The 26328-nt window shown below is 32.0% G+C and overlaps 1 protein-coding gene across 1 annotated transcript in view; it reads right to left on the bottom strand.

The window, feature by feature from the left end:
* The window catches only part of LOC129222418 (cell adhesion molecule Dscam2-like), a 161160-nt gene extending 137082 nt beyond the window's left edge, over window positions 1-24078 (bottom strand). The window contains exons 1-2 of the mRNA XM_054856929.1: window positions 24063-24078; window positions 18057-18386 (exon numbers count right to left, since the gene is read on the bottom strand). Of these exons, the coding sequence (XP_054712904.1) occupies window positions 18057-18386; window positions 24063-24078 (346 nt within the window). The remainder of the gene's footprint in view (window positions 1-18056; window positions 18387-24062) is intronic.
* Window positions 24079-26328: the final 2250 nt, after the last annotated feature.

Genomic DNA, 26328 nt, shown 5'->3' with positions numbered 1-26328 from the left:
ACTGTTTTCATCTTTACTCTCTTCACACTCTAAAACAAGTTTATAATGTATTTTTTCCTCCCAAAAAGTATATTTAGCCATTGATATTGAACACCAGAATTTCTCAAATTTCAGAAGTTCAGTTTTATGAAAACTAGACTTTATATTACAATATATAGATATAGGCAAATGCCATAATTTATGTTTATTATACTGGTTAAAGTACTGAAATTTTTATTATCCTTATTCATTAGGACTTTCCTTTTGTATTTTTCTTAACTTTGCGCGTTTCATTTTGCTGTAGTTTCATAAAAAATATATCTGGTTGTATGTTGAACAAGAAAATAATGTCATTATGTAAATTATAAGTTATGCAAGAGATTAAAAAGCATCTTGGGATGATCAAAAACAATCTACTGACAAAACAATTTTTTGCACACATTTAACAAAATATCAATATCAGCCAGTATTAATTTGACAATCAAAATAAACGCTCACAACTAGCAAATGTTTGTATTACATATAAGGTAATTCCGGTACAGATGCCCCCCTTAAGGAAAAAGGAGCTCTAATATAAATTGGGTATTAAAAATGACAACGAAAGTTTATATTAAATACAAAATAGTTATTGTTTATTAATACTAAGTAGTTTTTTTGTACAATATTGTACATTTTTTAAGTGAAAAAATAAAATTGTGACAGTACTACATTTGGCCATCTCTCCCGAAGTTCCGGGTGAGATGCCTCACTCACATGGGAGAGATGCCCTACCCGTAAAAATCAGTTATTTTTTAAACATAAAAAGTTTAAACAATGGTCAATAGTTTATAAAAAAAATCAATCGTTTATAACACATGAAATGAAAGCTATTTCGAAAAAAAAAAAGAAAAATACAATCTTAGCATTAATTTATAAAATATGAAACTCTCATACACAACATATAAAATTTATAATCAAACTCAAACTATTGCAAAATATTTCATTTTTTTCCCTATATATGAAAATTTCAAATTCACATTTTAGAAAGTATAATGTAAACATATTACGAAATAAGTGGAATTTTATTCAGACAATATTTTTCTTTTTATTTTCTCTAATTTTTGTTTTTCCGCAAACATTGCAAAGATTACCATACATTGTGCATGATTCATGTAACCATTTTTGGCACTTTACGCACTTTATCCAGTCTACTGTTTCTTTTGTCAAATAATAGTTCTCTTCACATTCGAGGCAGTTGTTTGTATGATCACTTCCGCCGGTTTCAATGGGTGTGTCCATCACCAGCTGTTTTGACGCTTTGCTTAATTTGGCAGCGGATTTTAGCTTTTTTTTCTTTGATGTGTTCTTGGGATGTAATAACCAAAGCCGACTGTTTCTTTCTTTTTCGGCATCTTTCCTCTAACTTAGGTACAGGTGAAATCTGGTGCAATAACTTTGTCGGGGTGGATGTCAGGTCAGATGATTTAGAACTTTCGGACTGTTCACAGGTCGGTTTCATTTCTTCACTGATGGAAAAGAAGTGGTTTGGAATCTCTGCTTGGTTCAGAGGGAAAATTCCCGTCTTTCGAAAACCATTAATAGCAGTGTGAACAGAAGCTGCCCTTTTCCAGGCTCTACCAATCAGTTCTGCAGCTTGTATTCTCCCAATGGTCCTTCCTGGATGATTAACAATCCAATTCCTTGCTTCCTTTTTAAAGTAGTGTTTTAGTGGCTTAAAAAAAGACCGGTCAAGAGGCTGAAGAGCTTGTGTGGTATGGCTGGGCAGGCAGACAACTATAATATCATTGTTGTCTGCAAATTCCAGCAAGTCATAACAGTTTAAGTGCGATGCGTGACCGTCCAGAATTAGTAAAGTCTTTCCTTGGGGTTTTCTCGGAACAAAGACATCTTTAAGCCATCTGAAAAAAATATCTATGCTGATGTATGAGGATTTTTCGTTCATGAACACCATAGATCCAGGTGGAAGACCATCAGAAAACTCTTTTTTTTCCCGAACGCCTTTAAAAATAACTGAAGGGGGGAGATATTGTCCTTCTGCATTGCAACAAGCAATAACTGTAATATTTTCTCCTCTTTCTGTAGACGTCAAAACATGAACATCTTTTGCCCCCTTAGTAGCTACGACCTTTCCTAGAACGTTATTTAACTGACAGCCGGTTTCATCCATATTATAAATACTTCCCGGTCTTGTAAAGAATTCATGTTTCTCAAACACTTCCGAGAGAATTTTAAAAAAATGATCAACACTTTCTTTGTTAATACCTTCCCCCCTTGCTAAAGAGAGGCCCTGGGCTTGTCTAATACTTAGTTCTGGGTTTCTTCTAAGAAATGATGAAAGCCAGTCATACCCAGCCATTCTTGATTCTAAATTAAATCGATGATTGAGACCTAGCTTTTCAGCAAACTGAAAAGCAAGTGTTCTAATTGTCTCTTTGTCAGGTGCAAATCCACATTTTTCTAAACGTTGGATGTGCTTGACGAGACGTTTTTCGTTTTCAACTCCAAACACTCCTTGTGGTCCTAAAGAGCTTGTTTTGATATTGTTGCCTGGGGGGTTTTTCTTCGACGACGAAGTGTCCGAGAAGGAATTCCATAGTATCTAGCAGCTCCATTGACACCAATTTCTCCTGCTTCTAGCCTCCTTAGAGCCTCTTTTAAATTGTCTTCTGTCCAGGTCCTACGAGCTGCTCCAGTTTTTTTCCTTTTGTACACTGTAGGCATCTTGCCTAAAACAAATAAGAAGCATTGTACCAATAAATTTCAAATTTAATTAATTTCAAATCAAAAGTTAAAATTTCCTAGTAGTTAACTTGCGATAAATACTTTGTAAGACATATGTCCATTTGTTTAGTTAAATTTAATTTCACCTATTTAACTATTAACCACAGAAAAAATAAATTTGAAAAAGTTCAACAATACATTAGCAAAAAAAAAGACATACAAAAACTATTATAATTAATTACCCGTTTCACGCCCAGCAAGCCGTCTGAATAATTATCTGTCTTAGTTTCCAAACGGAAACTTGTGTGCATTTCAAAGTTTAATTTAATTTTTAGAATAAACACTATCAGTTTGAATAATTTAAAAAATAAAACAACTTAGTTTCATTAAAAAGAGTAATATATTTTATTTTAATTTTCTTCATAAACTTAACACTTCGGTTACTTATCTTGTCCCTTAGATAAAGGAAAGTGAATAGTATAAAAAGTGTGAATATTAAATAAATGTATTACTTCGTTAATCAAGCTTAAAACTATATTTTGAATTTTATTGATAAATGTTAATCTAAATTTATAGTTCCAAAAAATATTTTTTCAGTTAAAAAATATACCGATTTACGCACATTACACAATTTGTAAAAACTATATGATTTTAAAAATACTATTTAAAAATTTAAACACTTAAAAGAGTTTTGTCGCTGAAACTGTATGTGGGGCATCTCACCCGAATAGAAGCTGGGGCGTCTGTCCTTTTTGTACGGGAGAGATGCCCTGTCAGCAGTCCAAAGTACAAGACGGCAAAAATGGCGTTACATTGCCTGAAGTCGACTAATCAACTTCGCACTACAGATTTTTAGCTTAGATGAATAAAAATTCATTCTTATTAACAAGTGCCAGCCTTAAAATGCAACATCACTCTTATAACACAGTAGAAAAAACATGGTACTTACTTAAAATGTTACTGTAACAGCAGAAAACGAAGAAATAAGTTCACGTAATTTTCACAGCACAGCTTTCAACATCCAACTGAAATAGTGATCGGACTTGGAGATCCATCTAGTGTTGGGTTTCGAAATTACAGCAACTGGGGCATCTCTACCGGTGGGGCAACTCACCCGGAATTACCTTAATGTGTTTTACGTATATGTTAACCTTAAGCTATGACGCAAGTTCAAATATTTATGTTTCTTTCTTCAGTGACATAAGTGTTTTATACGCACGTTTCAAAAGCTTTTTTTTTTTTGCAGTGTATCTTAGTTACAAAAAAAAAAAAAAAACTTTTTTTTTGAATTGTGTTTTTAATCAGTTTTTTTTAAAAACATATTTTTAAGTATGCGTGCATATGATAAAAATCATTTTGCATATTTTTTTACAGTTAAACGAAAGAATGTCATACAATTGTTGTGCTTGTGTTTTACTTTCGGTTGCTATTTTAAATAATTCTTAAGTCAGCTTTTTTCACGTTAAACGTTGTTTAAAAATGAAAATTAAATTTTAATTAATTCCAGAAGTGGGTGAACGTTTATGTTACTGCAGAAAAATCAGTTCTACAGAAGATTCGAGCGATAAAATACACAATTGCATTCTTTAAAGCCTTTTTTAAAAACATATGAAGCATAAATTGAGCTGAATAATAAATCTCTACATTTTATAACAACAATGTTATCTTTCGCAAAAATAATTAAATAAAGCGAAACAAATTTCTAGCTTTTAATCTCTTCCTCATAATTATGCGTTTTTCAATTTTCTTTCCACCGCTTATTTCCATCAATATTTTTCTACAAAATGTGCTAAATGGGACGATCACCCTATTTTCCTTTTAAGATCATAAAGCATCTGTCTTTTTGGAATTTATATATGCAGATGCGAACAAAGCACCAAGAAAACAAAAAAAAAAAACAGAAACCGGATAAAAGCAGTTTTTGAAGGATAGAACTCATTATTTCCGGACAATGGGACAGAATTTCTTTGATGAAGACAGCCGCTTTTACCCTGAATTTCTTGCTTCGACGTTAGAAGTTTCAATGAATAATTCATTATTCTAATTCAGGAAACGACCGACTAGGAGACGGTTTTTTTTTTATTTCACTCTTGTTCCCTAAATCTAGTGTCGTAAGGTATATAAGATACAAAGAGACTTTCTGTGATTTTATGCTTTACATACTCAGCGGGTTGTAACTCTATTCGTTTTGAAAATCTTTAAGGTGCTTAACTCCTTTACTCACTTAGTGACTTAAGTGATTGTATGTTATCTGTGTTTTATGAAAATTAACTTTTGACTTTTGCCTAATGGAGCAGCATAAAGATTTTACATTGATACGAGTTCTCCCGCAATTAGATTAAAGCTCTGCATTTATAGCGTACAACTATAAATGCAATGGATTCTAATGTGGGTTCCACATTAGAATCCACTGCACCACATTAGAATCCACTGTGGATTCTAATGTTGGTTTCACATAAGAATCCACTGCACCACATTAGAATCCGCTGTGGATTCTAATGTGGGTTTCACATTAGAATCCACTGCACCACATTAGAATCCACTGTGGATTCTGTGTCGACCACTGTGTGGATCCACTGTGGATCCACATTAGAATCCACTGTGGATTATAATGTGGGTTTCATATTAGAATCCATTGCACCACATTATAATCCACAGACCACATTGGAATCCACTGTGGATTCTAATGTGGGTTTCACATTAGAATCCACTGCACCACATTAGAATCCACAGACCACATTAGAATCCACTGTGGATTCTAATGTGGGTTTCACATTAGAATCCACTGCACCACATTAGAATCCACAGACCACATTAGAATCCACTGTGGATTCTAATGTGGGTTCCACATTAGAATCAACTGCACCGCATTAGAATCCACTGTGGATTCTAATGTGGGTTTCACATTAGAATCCACTGCACCACATTAGAATCCACTGTGGATTCTAATGTGGGTTTCACATTAGAATCCACAGTACCATATTAGAATCCACTGTGGATTCTAATGCAGATTTCACATTAGAATCCACTGTGGATTCTAATGTGGGTTTCACATTAGAATCCACTGCACCACATTAGAATTCACTGTGGATTCTAATGTTGGTTTCACATTATAATCCACTGTGGATTCTAATGTGGGTTTCACATTAGAATCCACTGCACCACATTAGAATCCACTGTGGATTCTAATGTAGGTTTCACATTAGAATCCACTGCACCACATTAGAATCCACTGTGGATTCTAATGTGGGTTCCACTTCAAATCGTGGAACCCACATTAGAAGAGCTGGGAGGATGTCTGCTGGGAGGTGTGACATCCGTAGGGCTCTGACTGAAAAAGGGCATGCAAAGAAAAGTCCACTAACCCAAATGAAAATAGCATGTAGGATGGTATGGTGAAGGGATTCTTGAAAAACAATGCGAGGGCCGTTTCTCATTGTATACAAATTTATAAGTACAGTGCCCGACGCTAATAAAATCACGGGATTATAAAATCAACCGCTTTTTAAAATCAAATCTGAAAGAACAGAATCATTGCAATACCAAAACAAATTAAAATCATCCTTTAATAAAATTACTGTCGCCATTTTGTAAAATCAACTTTTGGACACTAAGCGTAAAAAATTGGTAAAGAAGCACTAAGAAGTGAAGGAATTGGTCTTAGAAGCTGAAAAAATCACACTGCCAAATTTGCCTCTTCAACAGATGTCAGAAAAGCGCTTGTTGATATACGATGCGCTGGAGCAAAGAGAAAAATATAATGTTGAATTTTACGAAACATTTTGTAAACTGTCAAACGATATTAAATCTTTGCTCTGCAATTCTGTAAACCAAACAACAACACGCAACATTTTAAGACCCATGTGGAAGTACAAGAAAATGTTTAGTTAAAATGACAACTGTATTTGAAATACTTAGAAATGAAGTAATTCATTTCGTTTTTTGAATACTGAAACTTCAAAACCTTTAATTTTTTTTAAAAAACATTTTTATTTAAGGTATGCCGGTTTACAAAATCAGCCACTTTATAAAATCAAATGTCCTCAGAACGAATGTGATTATAAAAATAGGCGGGCAATGTAACTCATTTAAATATTCAAAACAATGTTTTATCTTAGATTTCTGCGTTTTAGTTTCGAATCGCGTGCGATAAACACGGGGGGAAATAGAAAACAGAATGAGTAAAAAGAAAAATTCATATGCGTATTTATTTCTTATTTTGACACAAAGGTACATACTTTAAGGTTAAGTCCGGAATATTGGACGTGCTTAAACTCTTTTAATTTTTCTCCTACAAACTCAAAATTTTGTCTATAAGATACCCTTTACCATAGTACACTGTGTACCAAATATCAACATTATTGGTCCAATATTTCATAATTCCAAATGAAGGGATTAAAAAACATTAGATGTTCCAACTGAAAATCAGTAACGTGCCTGAAATTTGTTTCAAGAATAAGTCAGTAATTTTTGTTTAAGATATATATGGTTATAGTTCAAGCTTGAAACATTCCTGGTTTACCAGGAAGTGCTAAACAATTATCGTCAAAACTAAGGCATAATTTCAAGCAAATAATAAACTGTTTATTTGACTACAATTCCTGCAAAGAAGAAACTGCCCAGAGACTACTCTTCTACCTTGTTTAGAGCTCAGTCAGTTTGTACGGACCATAACTGTGCCGAAGATCAAATACATTATATAGAAACTTTGTATAGTTTCACGCTATTAGCTGAAACTGTTTTGCAATAGGCTTTAGTCTGCATTTATATTTTTTGTATAGATTCAGGAACATTTTTGCAAGTACATTTGTTTTTTACAAGAAACTTAGAAAAATCGTCAAATTTCAACGTCTTGGAATTGCCGTATTATTTTTGTTGTGTGTTGTAAAACAAAATTATTGTTACAAAAATATGTGACGGAGTATAACTTTGCCTTTCTCTCTCTCTTTTGCTTTTAAGTGTTCTTAAGATAATACTCTTATATTGCTGCAGTAAAATTAATTTCTGCGATATAAAAAGTGGTAGATTGAAGCAGTAATATGACATTTGCTCCTGACTATTGACGTGAGATGGGGCACTTTGTTCACCTTGACAAAAAAGAGCCAATAATAGAAGGTGTTTCTATATGAGTATTGGGGTATTTACGCTTTGTAGACCTGAAAGAGCAACTCAGTTATACACACTAGATTACAAATGCTCAATGTGCGCACTTTTAGTCACACAAGGGAGTCGATAGCCGAGTTCTTCCTAAATATTATTTAATGTTTTTTTTTTTTTTTTTTTTACCGTTGTAACATTTACCATGATCATTAGAGATACGATCCAATTTCATGAGATCACATGAAATCCTATTGAGATCCAGTGAGCAAGGAGGTCATGCGAAACAAGCTCCCCGCTCACCGGGTCTCATGCCATGTAGTTTCTATCTGTGAGGGAGCTTATAGGATTGTGTGTACGTGTCTTCCCTACCAATTGACATACCCGACATAATAAGCAGGATTGAGGCCACTGTTGCATCAGCTACAATACAAACACTGAACAAAGTTTCGGAAGAACTGGACTATCGACTTGATGTAGGCAGTACGACAAAAATTGCTCACATTGCGCATTTGTATGCCTGTACGTATAAGAGCATGAGTTTTTCTTTCACTTAATGAATTAATTTGTATTTTTAGTTTTACGCAATAACTACTACAACGCGATCAAACCCCAGTATTTATCTGTAAACACCCTGCACAACTGCGTGAGTTTAGAAATCCAGTTAAACAAATGAACGTTATGGTCGAAATTTAGTCTACTATTTCGTGGCAACTCTGCACTGTTAAAACTACAGGTTGCGTTTGGCACCTTTCAGGGGTGAAACGCTTGTTCACCAGCGACACCCAATACGGAGCCGGAATGGCACCTCTTACTAGGGCGAAAAATGGGCACCTTATAAAAGACAGGCAGCGCGGGGGAAAAGAAGGAACCTTCGGAGAGAAAAATGGCACCCTCACTGATTTCTACAGTAGATCCTCTTCCTCCTCCCCCCCCTATTGTGTGCGTTTTTGAATATTATTGTGTTCTATTTATTGTTTGGGTTTATGATAGACAAAGTCTTGGTACTTTTTTCACATTGAATTCATTTTGGATTAAAATTTGTCATTTAAGGCATTTGATCACATTTCAGACTTTCCAACATAATATAGAAGTGTTCATGACTTTAATTCCTCTATCTGAGTTCTAACTCTCATAAAAACCCTTGGATTGCTCAGTAGTTTGAAATGATATTGACATTTACTATAGCATGATACTAAAAAATAAGAGTGTAGGCATTTATGGATAATTTACAAGCACAGCCAAAAATATTCAGTTATATTACAATCACGGAAAAATCAAATCGTTTCATAAAATGCAGACGTTTCATAAATGTTCAAAATATTTTAATCAAGAGTAACATATTTATACGTATTATATAGTTCGACATTTGAATATCCTATTTGAACGTAAGTAATCTAAAAAAGCACTTTTTTTCCTTTGTTAAATAGGAACTTTTTTGACATTAAAAATCAAAACCAATTTTTAGCATCCTACATAATGAAAAGCATTGGAAACAGAAATTAGAGAGAGAGAAAAAAAATAAACGCGTCTAGACACTGCATTCGGTTTTTGAAATCACACCAACGAAATATTTTCACGTAATGAGTCATGGCATGAAACACACAGAGAGATTTCTTTTCAAAGCTTTTTTTTTCTTTGCTACGTCTACGCAGATATTTTATTGAGAAGATAAAGACATTTAGTGTATCTGCTGTAGCAGTTAGTTACATCATTGAATTTTCATCCCGGTTACTTATTAATTATTTCGTATTGCTAACAATAAACAATTTTGGGGAAAATCCGTGAGACCGCAAACGTGACAAGCAATGAACACCATATATTAGTACACGTGATAAAAAAAGCCATACATCATTATGTTAAAACGGTTAACTATAAACAATAAGCAGTACTCAGTTTACTTTGTTGAAACACAACTCTGAAAACACTAAAAGCCTGTTGGAAAGCCTTAAATGTTATACCATGATTAAATGCCTGTACTTACGCAAGGTTTTGAAGGTTTGTCCCAGAAATGTGGAATTTTAATCCAGTATAATTGTCTATTCAATGTAAAAATTTAATGTACCAACAACTACGTTGCAGCATCGTCGTCCGCCATTAAAGTGGCTGAATTGAACTTATGCCGGAGTGCACAGCGCATGTGCGAGCGAGGTACCTTTGCGGAGGAAAAGAGTCGCTATTGGCTACTGCGTGAGCTGATGACCCTTCATTACCGTCTTTCATCCACTGAGGTGCTAAAAGATATCGGAACAATATTTCCTAGCCTCTGTGGCACCTTGTGGCTCCGTCTTTGCACCCTACGGCGGAAAATCGCACCCAGTTGGCACCACTGGTTATAACAGTGTGACGCATTTTACGATATAGTTATAAAAGTGTACGCTTCACATCACTAGTATTGGTACAAAAACGCGTTGGCGAAAACTGGTGCTTAACAGTGGCGCACACAAGGGACGGATCAAGGTTGTCCGTACTCCTCCCATAGGTCTTGCTTTGCACTGCCGCCAAGCGATAAATTCGTTTTGAACGAATTTCAAAAAATAATTGCTCCTCAATAGTTGAGTATAGATTGTTTGAAAAAAATATATCTGACTTTAAATTGTCAACAAGTAAGACATCTGTAATTTATATGAAAATCTGAGTAGTCAGGTTGAAGGCTTTTTTCACTGTATAACCCTTTAGTTCGATCGGCAGAGAATAGACTGTAAGTATTAAGTTTTTTTTTTCTATCAAATTTTTAGCGAAATTTTCTTCGAACTATGAAAAATTGTGATTTTTTGTGCATTTTAAGATACAATCCACAGCACTCCTTTATTACTGCATTAATGGTTAAACTTTGAATAAAAGTACTGAAAGTGGCGATTTCCAAATAGGAAAAATTTCGCTGCTTCTATTTAAAACTTGTATAATTCTAGTTTTCGAGTCAATTTATTTTGATCAAAAAATTAATTGCAGAATTTGCCCTATGCAGTTTTTTTTGTCCCATTTAATATGAGACACCCTACATTATTAATAAATAAACAATTGGTCTCGAGTATGCCTAAGAGTAAAATGCAATATATTAAATAAGTGAAATGATGTATTCATAGTTTTTCTTTTTCTGTTTTCAAAATTCTTGACGTACATAGTTTTCCTTCTAATGCATAAGAGATTAGGTTTGTAGCACTAAAATTTTCATTACCGTAACCCAAGCATAAGAAAAGAGCGCCATAATTAATTACACTCGTCCTTTGAAGTTAAATGTAGTATTTTTCAACTAAGATATATTCCGTAACGAATTTCCAGTTTTGTTGTTGGAATGAAAAATTAATTATGATATAGGGAACGTAAGAAATATTTTTTTCTTCTTGCTGTTAAAGAAATGATTTATGAGCGAAAACTACAAAGAAAGAACCAAGAAAAGGAAATCTGAAAAACACTTGCTTTTTCTCGCTGCATGCATTAAACTTGTATAAACTGTAGGAAATGCGAGTTTTCTTAAGTTTTTTTTTTTTCTTATTCCCTTTTACTGATGTGTTATGTGGAGGGAAAAGAAAGGTGACCATTCATCTAAGCAGAAAAGTTTAGTTGAAGAATATAGAGGAAGATGCATATTATGATTTTGATATTAATTATTTTGCGATGCACATATTTTTATAACCTCTACTTTAATGACGTTTTTAAGGAATTGGGAAAAATGAAATAAGGAAATGAGTTAATATTAATAAACAATCGACAAGAAAAATAAGTATTAATTCACTGAAAATGACCTCACATAAAGAGTTTATTTCTTTACTGAAAGTATATGTAATAATCTTTTTCATGAAAAATTCCTTAAAATAATGAATGCCTAAAACTGAAAGAAGTGCTGAATTAAAGAGAAAAAATGAATATCAGGATGTTTATTGATAACCTTGATGGTTTTGGGACATTTGTTTGTACATTTAATTTTTTTAAATACATGAACCGTTTTTTTTTTTGAAAGTGGGACACTGCCATTTTTGTTATTTCGAGGTTTGTAACGTGTGGAGTTTTAATATTTCGTTTTAACTAAAATTTCCTTCTGAAAATCATTACGAGTCCAAATTAATTTCGTTCCAAACTGTTACACAAAAAAAAATTCTATGTTCAACCTCTACTTACCGTTATACTTATATTCTTATAAAATACAGTTTTCCTATTTTTAAAATAAACGGTTTTGTAACAATATTACAGTAATTCTTTAAATCATGTCATTAAATAAAGCTTTTTTCAGATAATTTAAGAACGACAATCAGAAAATATTTTAAAAACAAGCATTTTTGATTATAGGGTAAAGTCAACCAGTGTTACGGCATTTTCTAATATGCTGTATCAGTCTTCTAATTCTCTAAAGACTTGATGATTTGTGTTGTGACCAGATAGAAAATTATGAGATGTAGTTGTAGAGATTGGAGTTGTTTGTTTCGCACGTTCGAAAATATTTTACAGAGCTACGGTAAATCCGTTGTCCCTATCTCTTACGTTGAAAATTATAATTTTAGAAGCAGCTATTTCATCTAAGTTAACGTTAAGTAAGTTCAATATGAATACAGTGTCCGGCAAAAACTGATGCATGCATGTGCTTACAAATGAAACCCAGGTTGCAGAAGCGCGAAGTATGTAGACGGAGCATCATGTGCAATACGTAATATTGAGGAATGTGAGTTCATACTTCATAAATAGAGGAATAGTCTAGAAGTGAAAGCTAGGACCAAAATAGTGATGCGTATGTCTGTTGAGCAGATTGTTCTTTTCAAATCATGAACAGCGAGTTAGGGGTCAAAAGTGCATCAAATGAGTTCTTATTAATTGCTCTGATAAAGGAAATATCAAAATAATTTGATTGAATATTAACTAAATGATTTGATGAAATGAAAAGGGTAGCTTATGTATGTTATTTTGTTGTACCTCATATTAAAAACTAACTGAAAAACATTTTGTTCCTGATTTTTTCGGAAAATTAAAAATTATCGTTCCTCCTTTTTTGAAAGGAATCAAAAAACGTCACGAAAAAAAAGTTGTATTTGGCTTTTTGCTGAATTGTTGACGATTAAATGAATTGTTTTTTAAGATTAATTTTAAAAACCATTACAGGGCACGCCTTACTGTTCTTATGAAGCGTTGTGAGGCATTCAATATCTAGAATAACTTTCGTGCCTTTTTTGTCTGCCTCTAAAGGTAAACTATGAATTTTGTTTAAATATTTGCGAAATAAAATGTTCAAACACAGTTTCTAATACAGAATATATTTGTTTAAGTGGAAGCTAGAAATGACTTTTTATTTTTTTTTCTCTTTTAACATCAATATATCTACTTAGTTATTATTTGTTTCCCTCTTCTGGTTGAAAAGCTCAAAAGTTCCGGTTGTTTATTTTTCAATTCATGTAATTTAAACACGATACATATTTTCATAATTGTAAATGGCATTAAGAATTTCATATACGTTTTCCTAGTCTTTTTACGCGTGAAATGAATAAAAAAAAATCATAAAAATATCAACAGTATCACATGTGCAATAAATTTATTCCTCACGATATTAAATTTTGAAAGGTTGAAAAAAACAATTTTATCTGCAAAGAGAATATTGACCTAAAGAAAATCAATAAAAGGCTCCTTTAACGTTCTTCTACTCTAAAGTAAATACTTACAGACACTTGAATTTCTGGTAAATGTCTTTCGTTCTTGGAACTATTTCTCCCTTTTTTTTCCCCTCTTTTCGATAAAAAGTACTGAAGTTAATAAAAAATTCCTAATATACCTTTTTGAAGTTGCTCTTGGCGAGAATAAAAGTAATGATATTTCAAATAACCCAGAGCTCGCTTGTTTTCCTTTCAACTGGAAATACTATTACTATCTCCTCTTCGGGATTATTTTTTCTTCCAAGGTCCATTTCGTAACTGTTTTCTAAATTTAATACTAAGATAAATGATGTTTGTAAAGAAATAAATCTCAAAGACGGAATCTGGGAAAAAAATCTTCGAAATAAACTACTCGTCTTTTAAAATATTTCGTCCAATAATGATGATAAGTTCTGTATCTGAAATTTCAGTGAAGTTTTCTTTACAACATATTTGAGTGAAGAGCACTTTAAAATTTGAGAGGTGAATGTTAAGGTTTAAAAAACGTTTAATAAAGGGATAAAGCTTTGCGAATCCTGTGCATGTTGCACTGTCTCTCTATACTGATTAAAAAATGAATTAATCAATAAATCAATCAATTATAACCTTTTAAAATTTCTTTTTAAAAATATAATCAATAAAAAGTGAAAAAAAAAATGATAATTTTGCTTGAAACAAATAATTTTGAACAGCTTAAGATTTTTCTTTTGACAATCTGTACGAGTCAAAATATTTCGTGCTCTAGGCGATTCTGAGGCGATTTTGAAGATATCAAGAAGCGATAGTTCACTAGTTTAATATCATTGAAGTTGGGTGTGCTAATCAAGGTAAAAGTCAAGTAATTTTCTTAACAGGAAGCTAAAAATTCGATTTTACCCAAAATATCAGGAAAACATTTCTTGTTCTAGATCATTTTTTTTCATTTCATACAGTTGGGCTGATTTTTCTGCACTGAACAAATAGAATGATTTCAGTAACTAAATATTACGTTTATTATCTAATTTATTAAGTTTTACCACACATTTTAAATTTTCAATCTGTTTATTTACACCGCTCAAAAAAACATAGTTTGCTCTAGCTAACGTGAATGAAAAATGATGCAAACTTCACGCAAAAAAAAAGAAAGTAAACGGAAGTTACAAAATAAAACACAAAATAATAATAATAATAATATAACAACAATAATAATAATAATAATAATAATAATAATAATAATAATAATAATAATAGAACAATAATAATAATAAAATAATAAGAAGTAAATAAACGAATGCGGTTTTTTCAATAATTTTCTCCGAAGTGTAATATATATTTGACAAAAAAAATATATTTGTATTGATTATTCGTTTTTAAAGAGTCACGTAAAACCTGGATTGGGTTTTGGGAAAATCATGTCACACTCCAGAACTCTTAATTTAAAATTTACTGTACTATAAATATAATATTGGCTACTAAAACTCTAATAAATGCATGATATCGCCTCATAATGTATTTGTTTTCCATTGCTGCTGGATTTGATGTTATAGAATATGTTTTGCAGCATTTAAATGGAAAAAAAAGAAAGAAAGAAACAAGGGCCAATAAAATAATTGGAAATAATTTTGAATCCAAGATATGGGCCAATGAAGTGTAAAGCACTTTAAATGATCTTTTTATCATAAAAACAATCTTTTTATGCTGCTTTTTTTAAAAAAATATGTTTTTAAAAAACATTTCGGTGCACAATGAGAGTATAAGACTTGCTTCAATGAGTCCCATGTCCAAAAAAAATTTCGCGATGTAAAAAAAAATATCTTGTGAATGTCGCACGTAGCATATACGAGTTGAATCGCAGGTCTTCATTCAAAAAGACATTCTTCTGGCTGATTCATATGTAAAATGACCCCTTGTTTCCAAATACGACCACCTTTCCCCCATGACACTCCCCATTTTAGAACCTCTCCCCCTCTCCTCTGATTCGGAGCCTTTTATTTTTAAATTTGGAGGGGGAAAAGAGCATTACAATAACCGTAAACATTATTCTGAATGACTAGAGATGTGCAAAGCTCAAAATCTTGTGCATATGTCGAAAAAAATAAAACTCCCCCCCCCCAAATTTAAAAAGGGGGGGTGCTTTTTTACAAAAATCTGGACGTGTAGGAGGAAAACGGAGATCATATTCAGATTCAGGGGGTTAATTTGCAGAAGAATCAGCCGGAATAGCTTCAAAAACATTTGAGAGTTTTATGCTGCACGGTGTGTTTTGGGGGGAGTGCCCCCCATGTTTTCCTTTTTGTTACATATGCACAAGATTTTGAGCTTGGCACATCTCTAGTCATTCAGAATAATGTTTACGGTTATTGTAATGCTATTTTCACGCTCCAAATAAAAGGTTCTAAAAAAAGGGGCGTAATGGGGGAGTAGGTGATCGTATTTGGAAATAAGGGGTCATTTTACATTAGATTTAGCCAGAAGAATGTATTTTTGAATGAAGACCTGCGATTTAACTCGCATGCAAAGTGCGACGTTCACATAATAGTTTTATTTATTTATTACTATTTTTTTTTTTTACATTGCGGAAAATGTTTTGGACATAGGAGCCATAGAATCAAGTTTTATACTCTTATTCGGCACCAACATTTTTTTACAAACACTTTTTTTAAAAAAACAGGGTAAATAGATCGTTTTTCGTGATTTTTTTAATATTTTGGGGGGTATATTCGCCCAAGTTCCTCTGCGATCGGTGTACATGATCTTAAACTTTTAATCTTTCTTGAACACCAAAACTAGGTTAGCAGTTAAAATGAAGTTCCTTTCACCTCCAAAAATGATAATTTCTTTAAAACTAAGAAAAATTGAAAAAAAAAAAAAAAAAAAAACTTGGGAACCTTAAAAAAAAGGTACGTATAAGGGGAAAACGGAGGTCATATTCGGATTCAGGGGGTCATTTTACGTAAGAATCAACATACGAAATGTCAGAAGCATTTTAAAGGTTTTTTTTTTTTTTTTTTTTTTTTTTTTTGTCTTACAGTGTTATATGCGCTATTATTCAAATGTTCCTAAATAAAGTTGCATTGCCTCGAAATTTACTCCCTTAATTAAAATTATTAACATCCCTTAACTTTGTAGAACAATTTGCATTGTGTTAGATTTCAAACCATAAGTTGAACATGTTTGTTATTCATTTCTCGTAATCGATGTCCATGTGAGTTCTATGAAATTATTAATGCATAAACCATGGAAAGGTCTCCCTCGTATCAATATATTTCACACCAATTTATATTAAGTTTTCAGAATAGCAAGTCTTGGTCGCTAGTCATGTTTTTCATTTCATTGCTTTCAAGTATAATGATTTTTTTTTTTTTTTTTTTTGGGGGGGGGGGGGGGTTTATAAATTTAAAAGTATGTAAAGAAATATTTTCACCTTCTATCAGGGTGAAATAGAGGGCTATCTGTAGCAAGGGGGGGGGGGGGGATATAAAAGCAGAGTGCTTAAACAGAATAATTGACAAAGAAAATTGAATGGACTATTACATATTAAATGTTAAAATGAGTTTCGGGATAGTTGAAATAATTAGGAACAATTTAATGCAAACATTACAGTAAAATGGAGTGTTTCCAGTAAATACAATTTTCTATAATAATTTGAGTCGGAAAGATTTAGCATTTGCAGTACCAATTGGTGGACTTATGGGATGAATCAATTCCGTACTCCCACTCTCTTGTCTTGTCCCATTCAGTTCAGAGATTATTCAACCGTACAACGAAAATTAAGAAAGCAAGTTCGAATCCCACTGCTTGCGGCTCTTTTAATGCATCTCAAACACACACAACGTTGTCGACTTTCCAACCGTAAAAATTTACAGTAAAATATTTTTTCCCACCAAAAAGTACTAGCAACATGAGAACCGGTACTATTTATCGTAAAATTCCAAGAAAACGTTAGGCATTGTATCATTATTACTTCATTTTACAAAAAAGGTAGTATTGTATTCGCGAAAAAATTTTCACTCAAAAATCGGCCCTAATTTCCATTTTTCTCACCCCCGAATGAATGTTGAGTTTTTTTTTCGACCCGACCACACGTGAATACATGACTAGGAACCTACAGACACCCGAAACATCCATTTTGATGACCCCCGAGTAAATTACAACGAATTTTCTCGCGACTTCTGTGTGTACGTATGTATGTGCGTATGTGTGTATGTGTGTATGTATCTCGCATAACTCAAAAACGGTATGCCCTAGAAAGTTGAAATTTGGTACGAACACTTCTAGTGGGACCTAGTTGTGCACCTTCCCTTTTGGTTGCATTCGGATGTTCCTAAGGGGGTCTTTTGTTAATTTCAATTTAAACTCAAGTGGTGTTATAATTTGTCGGACACTTCGCGATATATCGCCAATCTTTTGTTCGCCTAGTTTTGTCGTCAACTTAGCGACAAATTTGGCGATGTTTTTTTTTTAATTTGGTTTCAATTTGGCTACTGTTGACAGAGTTAGAGAGTAAACAATTGAATCACATTAAAATTGCCAATGATGGGGAAATGACATTGAATTGGAGTAAAAGGAAGTCATGTGATGCACACATCAGCTAGTTTTCTGCTACATTACTGAATGACATTTAATTAATAAAGGATTTATTAATGAATAATTGTAGCAAATTACCTCCTCGTACATGGACTTCTCTACTTAAAATATTTCCTACGACGTTCGAAGCAACACATTGATAAACAGTGTCGTGTACGTCTTGGCGATAGTCTGATCTTGCAAATGGAGGGAATACTAAAGTACCATCTGATCTTAGATGCCTTAATCCAGGGACATCCCTGGCGACGCCACCGTCTCTAATCTGCCAAGAAATTCTTGGCGACGGAACTCCATCGGCACTACACCTGAGTTCTGTACCACTGCTGTTAGAGAATTCCACCCTGGATTGAGGCTCTGTTCGAAACATGGGGCCTCTGGCATCTTTGCTTCGGGCTGAGTCAACTCCTCCTAGAATGAAAGAGAAAGGACAAATTTCAGTTATATTTATTTCATATACAGTGAAAATATAACAAGAACTCATGATACGTTTAAAATGTTAAGAACTATCTGCATCAACTGTCTCATTTCATATTAAAATGAAGCTGGTGGCGCAGACCATGGAAACAATTTAAAGCAATCAATCTTTAAAAAAAAAATAAAACACCCAAAACGAAAGATAATCAAAACTGATGGACCGTGGTAGCCCGATCGGTAGAGTGTCGGATTCGGGGCCGGAGGGACCTGAGTTCGAACCTCGATGGTCGAAGATCCACCGTCATTAAAGGGGACTGGGCGACGTTAAATATGCTCGTGGTCTCAGTGTCCTCCAAGTGAAACGATACCTCTGGGGTGCTAGCACCAGGCAGCTATTTGCTCCTGATCTAGTTCTAAATTCTCATAAACTGTTCGATCCGGTGATGGTGCTGCCATCTATCGGTATAAAAAATAATGGAGGCAAGGCACTTAGTATGCAATCCTCGACATAAATACAGTTGTAGTCAGTTGTGACTCGGAATCGGAATCAAAACTGATAAGCTTTGCTACTAGTAGACGCAGAATCACGAAACAATTAAAAATTGCTTAAAGAACTTTTTTTTGCGAAAATCATTCGCAAGTATTTTATTTGCATGTAAATTAAAATTGACAATTGAAAAAAAAGTTTTAAATCATTGATCTTTCTACGATTCACTAGAAAAGATTCTTATTCCAATTCTATATAATTAATTTAGTTCCAAGTGAATGCTATCTTACGTAATACATTTCGTTCTTTCGATTGATATTAATTATTTACATGTGCAACTAAGTTATCACTACTAAAACTGCAAAATAATGTTAATATGATTTTTAATAACTCTCCCCTGTATTTGAAGTCATACTTGACTAAGAAAACTTTTAATTAGAACAACCATCAAATCATTAAATTATCGAAATCTGTTCATTCATTTAGGAGCTACGATGCCACAGACTGAGATACTGAAATACATATACACACATACACAGGTACGTCAAACGTATCACCTCCTTTTGAGTTTGAAGGATTAAAAAAATTTGCATAGCATAAAATAAAAATATATTTATATAAATGGAAAACATAAAGACTAATTATTGTAGGTACACCGTGTGTAAAAAATTTTAATCTAGTGCTAAGAATTCTTCCTATTTAAATCTTAAAAAACGTAATACTGAGTATTGATTTATGTAGATATTTTAGATTTTTAAAACATCAATAAGTTATACATTTTTTTTAGCAACGTATGTCTAATTAAGTACAGTCGAGCCCGCTTAATGGAATAGGCAATTTGCCAGAAAAATTTATTCTAATAAGCTGGATATTCCATTATCCGGGATAAATATAACACACATCAACGGTGTAGTACATTGGAATTTTATTACATTAAGCGGGATATTCTATTATCCGATATTCCATTAAGCGGGCTCGACTGTATGTCTAAAATTATTGATGAATTTAAAGTTTTTAGTAGTACTTAAAAATTAAGTAGGAAATTTAAGACATGTGTTAAGGAGTCACAAATGAAGTTCACTAAAATGCCACTTCAAAAGAAAACAGAACGGTTTTAAATAATGTTTAGTTTTCCATATATATTTTTTAATTTTTATATTCATAAAATATTTGATATTTTCCAAGACTATTGACTTTTAAATGGATATTTTTCTGCATTACCTTTTATTTATTTATTTATTTAAAATAATTAGCTCGTAGCCCTTTTTTTAGGTAAATCTATTTTGTTTTTCAATTGGGAGTTAAGTTGTTCATCGCCAAATAAAGTGTGGGCTAACCATGATGCTCTGAATTTCCCTATTCTACATTTTTTGTCAAATTCCATATAGTAGTATACAGATATTTTTACTACGTATAAGCAGTTTATAAACATAACTTATTTTATCCAACGGATCTGCGTTTAAAAGTGGAAAAAAAATCAAATTAAAATGGATTTAAAAATAAACATTTTGAAAAAATAAAACTCATTTATATATGTTTAAGAAGACCAGTAAAAGACGTATAATTATAGGCGTTTGAGAAATATTGTTTTTATCTCTAGGCTGTGTCATATTCACCTCCATTTTTAGGTTTTCAGACGCCTTTCCGTGATCTTTGAAGATAAATCATGAAAGAAAAAATCGATCTTTTCTCTTGTTGTAATGATACATTGTAGATCTAATGTTTTAGCGAGAATGTTTTTACGTATCTGTACCTTTCACTGTTGCAAATTTCATTCAAACAAAAATGGTTGTACTAATTAACTATGTTTTGGGTATGTAATTTAAAAGCATAAATATGATTAAAATTTCAAAACTAATGATACTTTTAAAAACTATTTTCAACTACTGTCCAACCACGGATTGCATGGAATTTTCAATTGTCCAGATAAGACGAATTTATGTGAATAAGGGGGAAAAGTAAAAATTTAACGCGCGTATTCCGCTCATTTAAATGAGACTCTGCTTCTGCAAAAGCTGATATTGGTCAAAAATAAGATTCGTCCATTTCCGGCTGTAAAACGGGTGTTTGTCTTTCCATACAATCCGTGGTCAGGCAGTAGTTGTTTAACACGATGTACAAACGCAGTAAAATACAAGGGACTGAAACTAAGGACAGTAAGAAGCAAAGGGGTGTGAGTTGGTTAAGCTTTTTTAAGTTTTACGTGTAGCGTTGTCAAAGTGCACACTCTAATGCCAACCCCCTTCTGAAAACATTGTAACTTTGAATCAAGCACCACTTACCAGGAAGTGATACTAGTACTATAATATTTATCTAGAGCCAGATGGACGTTTAGTCTTACCTTTGCACTAGTTATTTGCAACTCCAATTAACTGTAGGGGCGCTGCAGCCACTGTGTAATGGGGGATGAAAAAGGTAAAACAAACGTATGCCGTAACTTATACCTTGCTTTGACGCTTAGTGAAACAGTAATTTTTCATCATGTTTGTGGGAAACTTTCTTTTCTATTCTTCTGAAATTACATTACATCATAGACTGTCTGAAGCCTGTAATTTACCCCAAAGAAAACACGTGGAATGGAATGCTTTACCCTTTTCTTTTGTACTGTCAATCTCCGCAAGGTAGCGTATTCGAGCTCTGGAGTTGCGAATCGCTGAATTTTTACTGTTGGCACTTACACCATTGTTCTTCTTGGTGCTTTAATTCATATATTCGCCACATTATGCTCCTAGGCTTTTAATGAATTATTTGACTTTTAATTTTATGCTTTTGCTTCTAAATAAAAGTGACATTTTTCAAAAAAAAAAAAAAAAAAATACTACTTCGTGCATATTTAACTGATATATTTTCAAAAAATAAAAAAGCTGAAACGTATCCACATTAACGTGATGCTAAGCTTAATGGCTGCAATTACGATTCCGGACTGCGTTGTTAAAATGAGAAAAATAAATCTTTATTGCTACACATGCGGTATTCAAATTTGAATCCATTAGTAAATGTTATAAAAAGTAAATGACTTTTTGTTTGCGTCTAACTAGATAGACGCTTGTGCTTTAGATATGAAAAAAATTAAGTTTTACTGCTCTTACGAGCATTATATTCAGTAATGACATCGACGCTGAATTACGGACGACGCATTTGCCCTCATGAGATATAAACATTTTCGTGAACCAAGCTCGTTTCATATGAACATACAATACGGGAGATCTTTTTGCATTTTCGACTTCCAAAAATTAAAAATATTAATGCTGCTAGCTATGTAAACGTATGATGATGAATAATGCTTTACACGAATAAGAAGTTTTTTAATAATTTCAATTTCGTTCTTCATTTATTGAGCAGGAAAACTTTTCTCTTTGGTTTTTAAAACCTTTTATAGCATTTTTGGGGCCTGCTGGAACATTTTATGTTAAGAGCACCTATAAAAATTCCAACCCATTATCATTAATAAAATATCACCTAATAAAATGAAAAGAGTCTTTATCTTCAAGATGTTCACGTAAAACACAGTACGACATTTTTACACTAAAAAATGTCATACATAAATTTATTTGAAGAATAGATCTGTAAAGAGCTAGGGTTTTTGAATTTATTTATTTTTTTAATATTAATCTAGTTTTATATTAATCTTTTGAAAAAATAATTAAATGCTCATAATAACTTGTTTCTTGATTAACAAAAGGTGGGTAAAAAACTCATCATTTTATTTAAATAACTTATATCTTTAAATTGTTGACGTAATTTATCAATTAAGGTCTTCTTTATTATCATTATCATTTCATCCTCTCAAATCCATCATCCATTTTTCATGACTTTCCCATCCGTCATTTTTCTGTTTAGTTTCTAAGCATTTGGTAAAAAATCAAATTCATTGTAAAAAATATATAAAAAAAGTGTTTTTAGCGTCAAACAGTAACTTAAAGTTTTTTATTAATACTGCCATCAGTTGTAGAAATAGGTGGAGTAAAGTAAAATAGCAGAAAACGGTTAAGTTGTAAAATATTTTTATTGTTTTCAGCACCACCTGTGAAATATTCGGTGGTTTCTAAAAAAATGGTTGCTATAAAATGATTTTTAACTAACAGTTTAAGTAGAAAATGAGATCTAATGATGCATGTGTAGTACTTATTTAGTTAATCTTAAGCTTGTTTTGATTTAAACTGTTTTATGCAGAATGTCAAGCGTTCGGTGCAATGGGGGAAAGGGAAATAGTTTTTTTCACTGTCCTATTCATTAATTTCTTAAATCTCTTGCGTATGCATTCGCTAATCTATTCATTTACATACATTTATTAAACCACTTTTATTTACATGCATTCCGTAATTCAGTCATTAATTCACTTACGTTCATTAAATCACTTTTATGTCCATGCATTAATTAATTCAGTCATTAATTTACTTACATTCATTCATTAAGTGATTAATTTAATTAAGTTCATTAATTTAGTCATTAATTTACTTACGTTCATTCATTAATTCACTGACATGTATTTATTGCAAATTGTAATACTAAGGAATGCAATTGTACAAATTAGTAAATTAATACGTAAGTCATTTGAAAAAAAAAAAATAAAATAAATATATTTCACTTCGCTCCGCATGCACTTGACTGATTGTACAAAGCATTTTAAATACAAACGAGGTTAATATTAATTTAATAAATACTGCACTAACTATTAGTAAATATCAATTAATAATTAAAATGTAGTTAACACGAGCTTTGTAATTTAATAATACCAACAAATGTTTTTGGCTTATACTACAATATTATTATCAATTTTTGAAAATGTCTTGCATTATTATAATCTTTGATTTTCAAAGGTTATTTTTTCTTGACTGGAATAGCCTACATGCGTTACTATATAGTTAAAATATTACTAGATAGATGGCGCTAAAAGGAGAGTAAATATTACACTATTTCAATTTACCCCGCTATTTCACTTTCACCCACATTCCCCTATATTAAAAATGTGCTTTAAGATTTTTAAAGGAGAACGTTCTAATTATCAACATTAAATATTCAAATTGAGACACAAAGATATTCAGTGTCGTACTTATTAATTTAATATTGGGCACGTTTTTATGTTAATTGTGTTGTAAAATTTGCATGCTGGTAAAGTGGCCGAGTTTCTTTTATTTAGGTTGTCGATTATTTGTTAATTCCATAATTTATTTATTGACTACCTGCGTCGCCCGGCATTACACGGTCTACCTCTAAAATAAAAGTTACGTCAAGCGAGTGTTCAAAAATCAGAAAAAAAAAACAGGAGAAAAAAAATACTGTAAAATTTCCCGTCAAAATAATCATTCTTAAAGAAAGAAAACGGCAAATCAAAAATTCCCTGCAAATAAACGCAATTTTCCCGATTAACTTCTGCTTTCAGTACAAAATAAAACAAGGGAAGAAGATAAATCGCCAAATAATAATCAAAAAGGAAGTTTTTACTTAAAAAAAAAAATATTAATCGCAGTCGAGGAAAAAAAGTGGCAACCTTCTGAATGAGTTTATTTACGCTAATTTTTAATGAGATCGCTCAAACGATAGTTTTCCGATATGAAATTGCTGTTCCATATTAGGCTTAAAATGCTTTTAACTTTTCCCCCAGTGATTTTGCAGACTTGATTTTTTTTTAAAATTCGAATGAAGCAAAGCAATATCAGGGGTATCTTTCGCAGGCTTTCGAAAAGGACCTGAATTTAAAAAATCGGATAATAATTTCAGGTAGAAAGATCCGTCTAAGGGAATTTTTTCGGACCCTAAAATCAAAATTCGAACGGTTCGGTACTTTTTTGGCGTTTGAAAACCCTATACGTTCCTTCTCGGGTGCCCAAGTGCCTCCCTGGAAAATTTGGTCGGGATCCAACGTGAACTGTAGATTGGATCCGGTACACACATACATATTTTTTGTTTTATTTATATAGATTGACTGATTTATCAACGATTTTCACGATATTTATTTATTTAATCAATTATTTATTTGTTATTTACTAATTTGTTTACAAATTTACATTATTATTTCATTCATTTGTTTGCTATTTATTTTCTTAAGAAATAATACTTAAAAAGTATAAAAGTTTTCATTAGAGAAATGTTCTAAAATATTCACAGAAAAATAATGTGTAGTTTGTATAAACTATTTTACTTGAACAACTACGGCTATTTTCGTACTGGCCCCAGATAGTAGACAAAAATCCGTCTATCTTTATTTTCTATTACTACCAAATTTTATTCAATGAATTGTCAATCAGTTTATTTCTGATTTTTTTTAAATTTGAGAAAGTACTTTCAGTTGTATTGGTCCAGACATTGTCAGATTAAAAATTCAAAATTGTAAGGTAATATTTAGTTCTAAAAAAATTCGCTGATGAAAAAAATTGATCGTTGATTCGTTGATGATTAAAAAAAAGAATATTTATGAACTTTGGATTTATGAAATAACCACTGCTTTGTTTGAAAAATAAACTGAATATAAAATATGCAAATATTCTAATGACACATAAAAATAATTTTCCTTAAGTTTGCTATTTTTTTAAGAAAAAGATATTTGACTCTCGTAAATAAAAAAAAAAAAAAAAAAAAAAAACCGCTATTACTGCGAAAACAGCATTTCATCAGATTATTTTTAAGAACAAAGATAACGCTTAACTATTACATAAATCTTAAAAAAGGTTAAATGTTAATTTTTTCGTTGACCTTTTCTTAGATAATTTTAATTGAAAAGCACAATTATTTCAAACATATGTTTTTATCATGGGTCGCTCTTTTCCTTAATCTACAATCAAAATATAAAACTACTTTTAAAAACTGAGATCGCTTCCGAAAGGTTTTTTTTTTTTCAATTTATTGATTTAGATTTTTTTTTTCATTGTACCATTTCAAAGCAATCGATAAGCACGCAATAATAAAGGAACAAACTTTCTTCGATAAAAGAGCCGCTCACAGATGTGGAAGAAATCTCTTTTTTGCCTTAATGCAGATGAGGAGAAACATGTAGAAAATAAAGTTTACATCTCAAGTCAAGGGAAGCGATCTTCAAAAAAGGAAAAAAAAAAGCATAAATATGTAAGGAACAAAATGTGGAAAATGTTAAGAGAACAAAAGAAAGAGGAATAACGATAAAAAGTATTCTCTTTTGGTATTGGTACATGCGCATCGATTATAGGTTTTCTTTTTTCATCGATGCTTCGTGATTCAATATTCTTCGTATTCCAGTAAGAACCATTTACGAAAACTGATTGATCCAACTAGATTATTGTACAAAAAATAATGATGTATTACATTTTAAATTTCTTTTCTCCTAGAAACGTGAATACTTTTACATTAAAGTAAAAATATTAGATTCTGAAAGTTTTTAAAAGTATCGTAAAGATGATGATAAAACGAAAGGGGAAATAGGAAACGATTTGTTGATAACTGAGAGAAGAGAAATACAGAAGAAATGGGGGCAAA

Source organism: Uloborus diversus, chromosome 5 (assembly GCF_026930045.1).
Source record: "Uloborus diversus isolate 005 chromosome 5, Udiv.v.3.1, whole genome shotgun sequence".
NCBI lineage: Eukaryota > Metazoa > Arthropoda > Arachnida > Araneae > Uloboridae > Uloborus > Uloborus diversus.
This window is presented reverse-complemented; position numbering and strand designations above follow the sequence as displayed.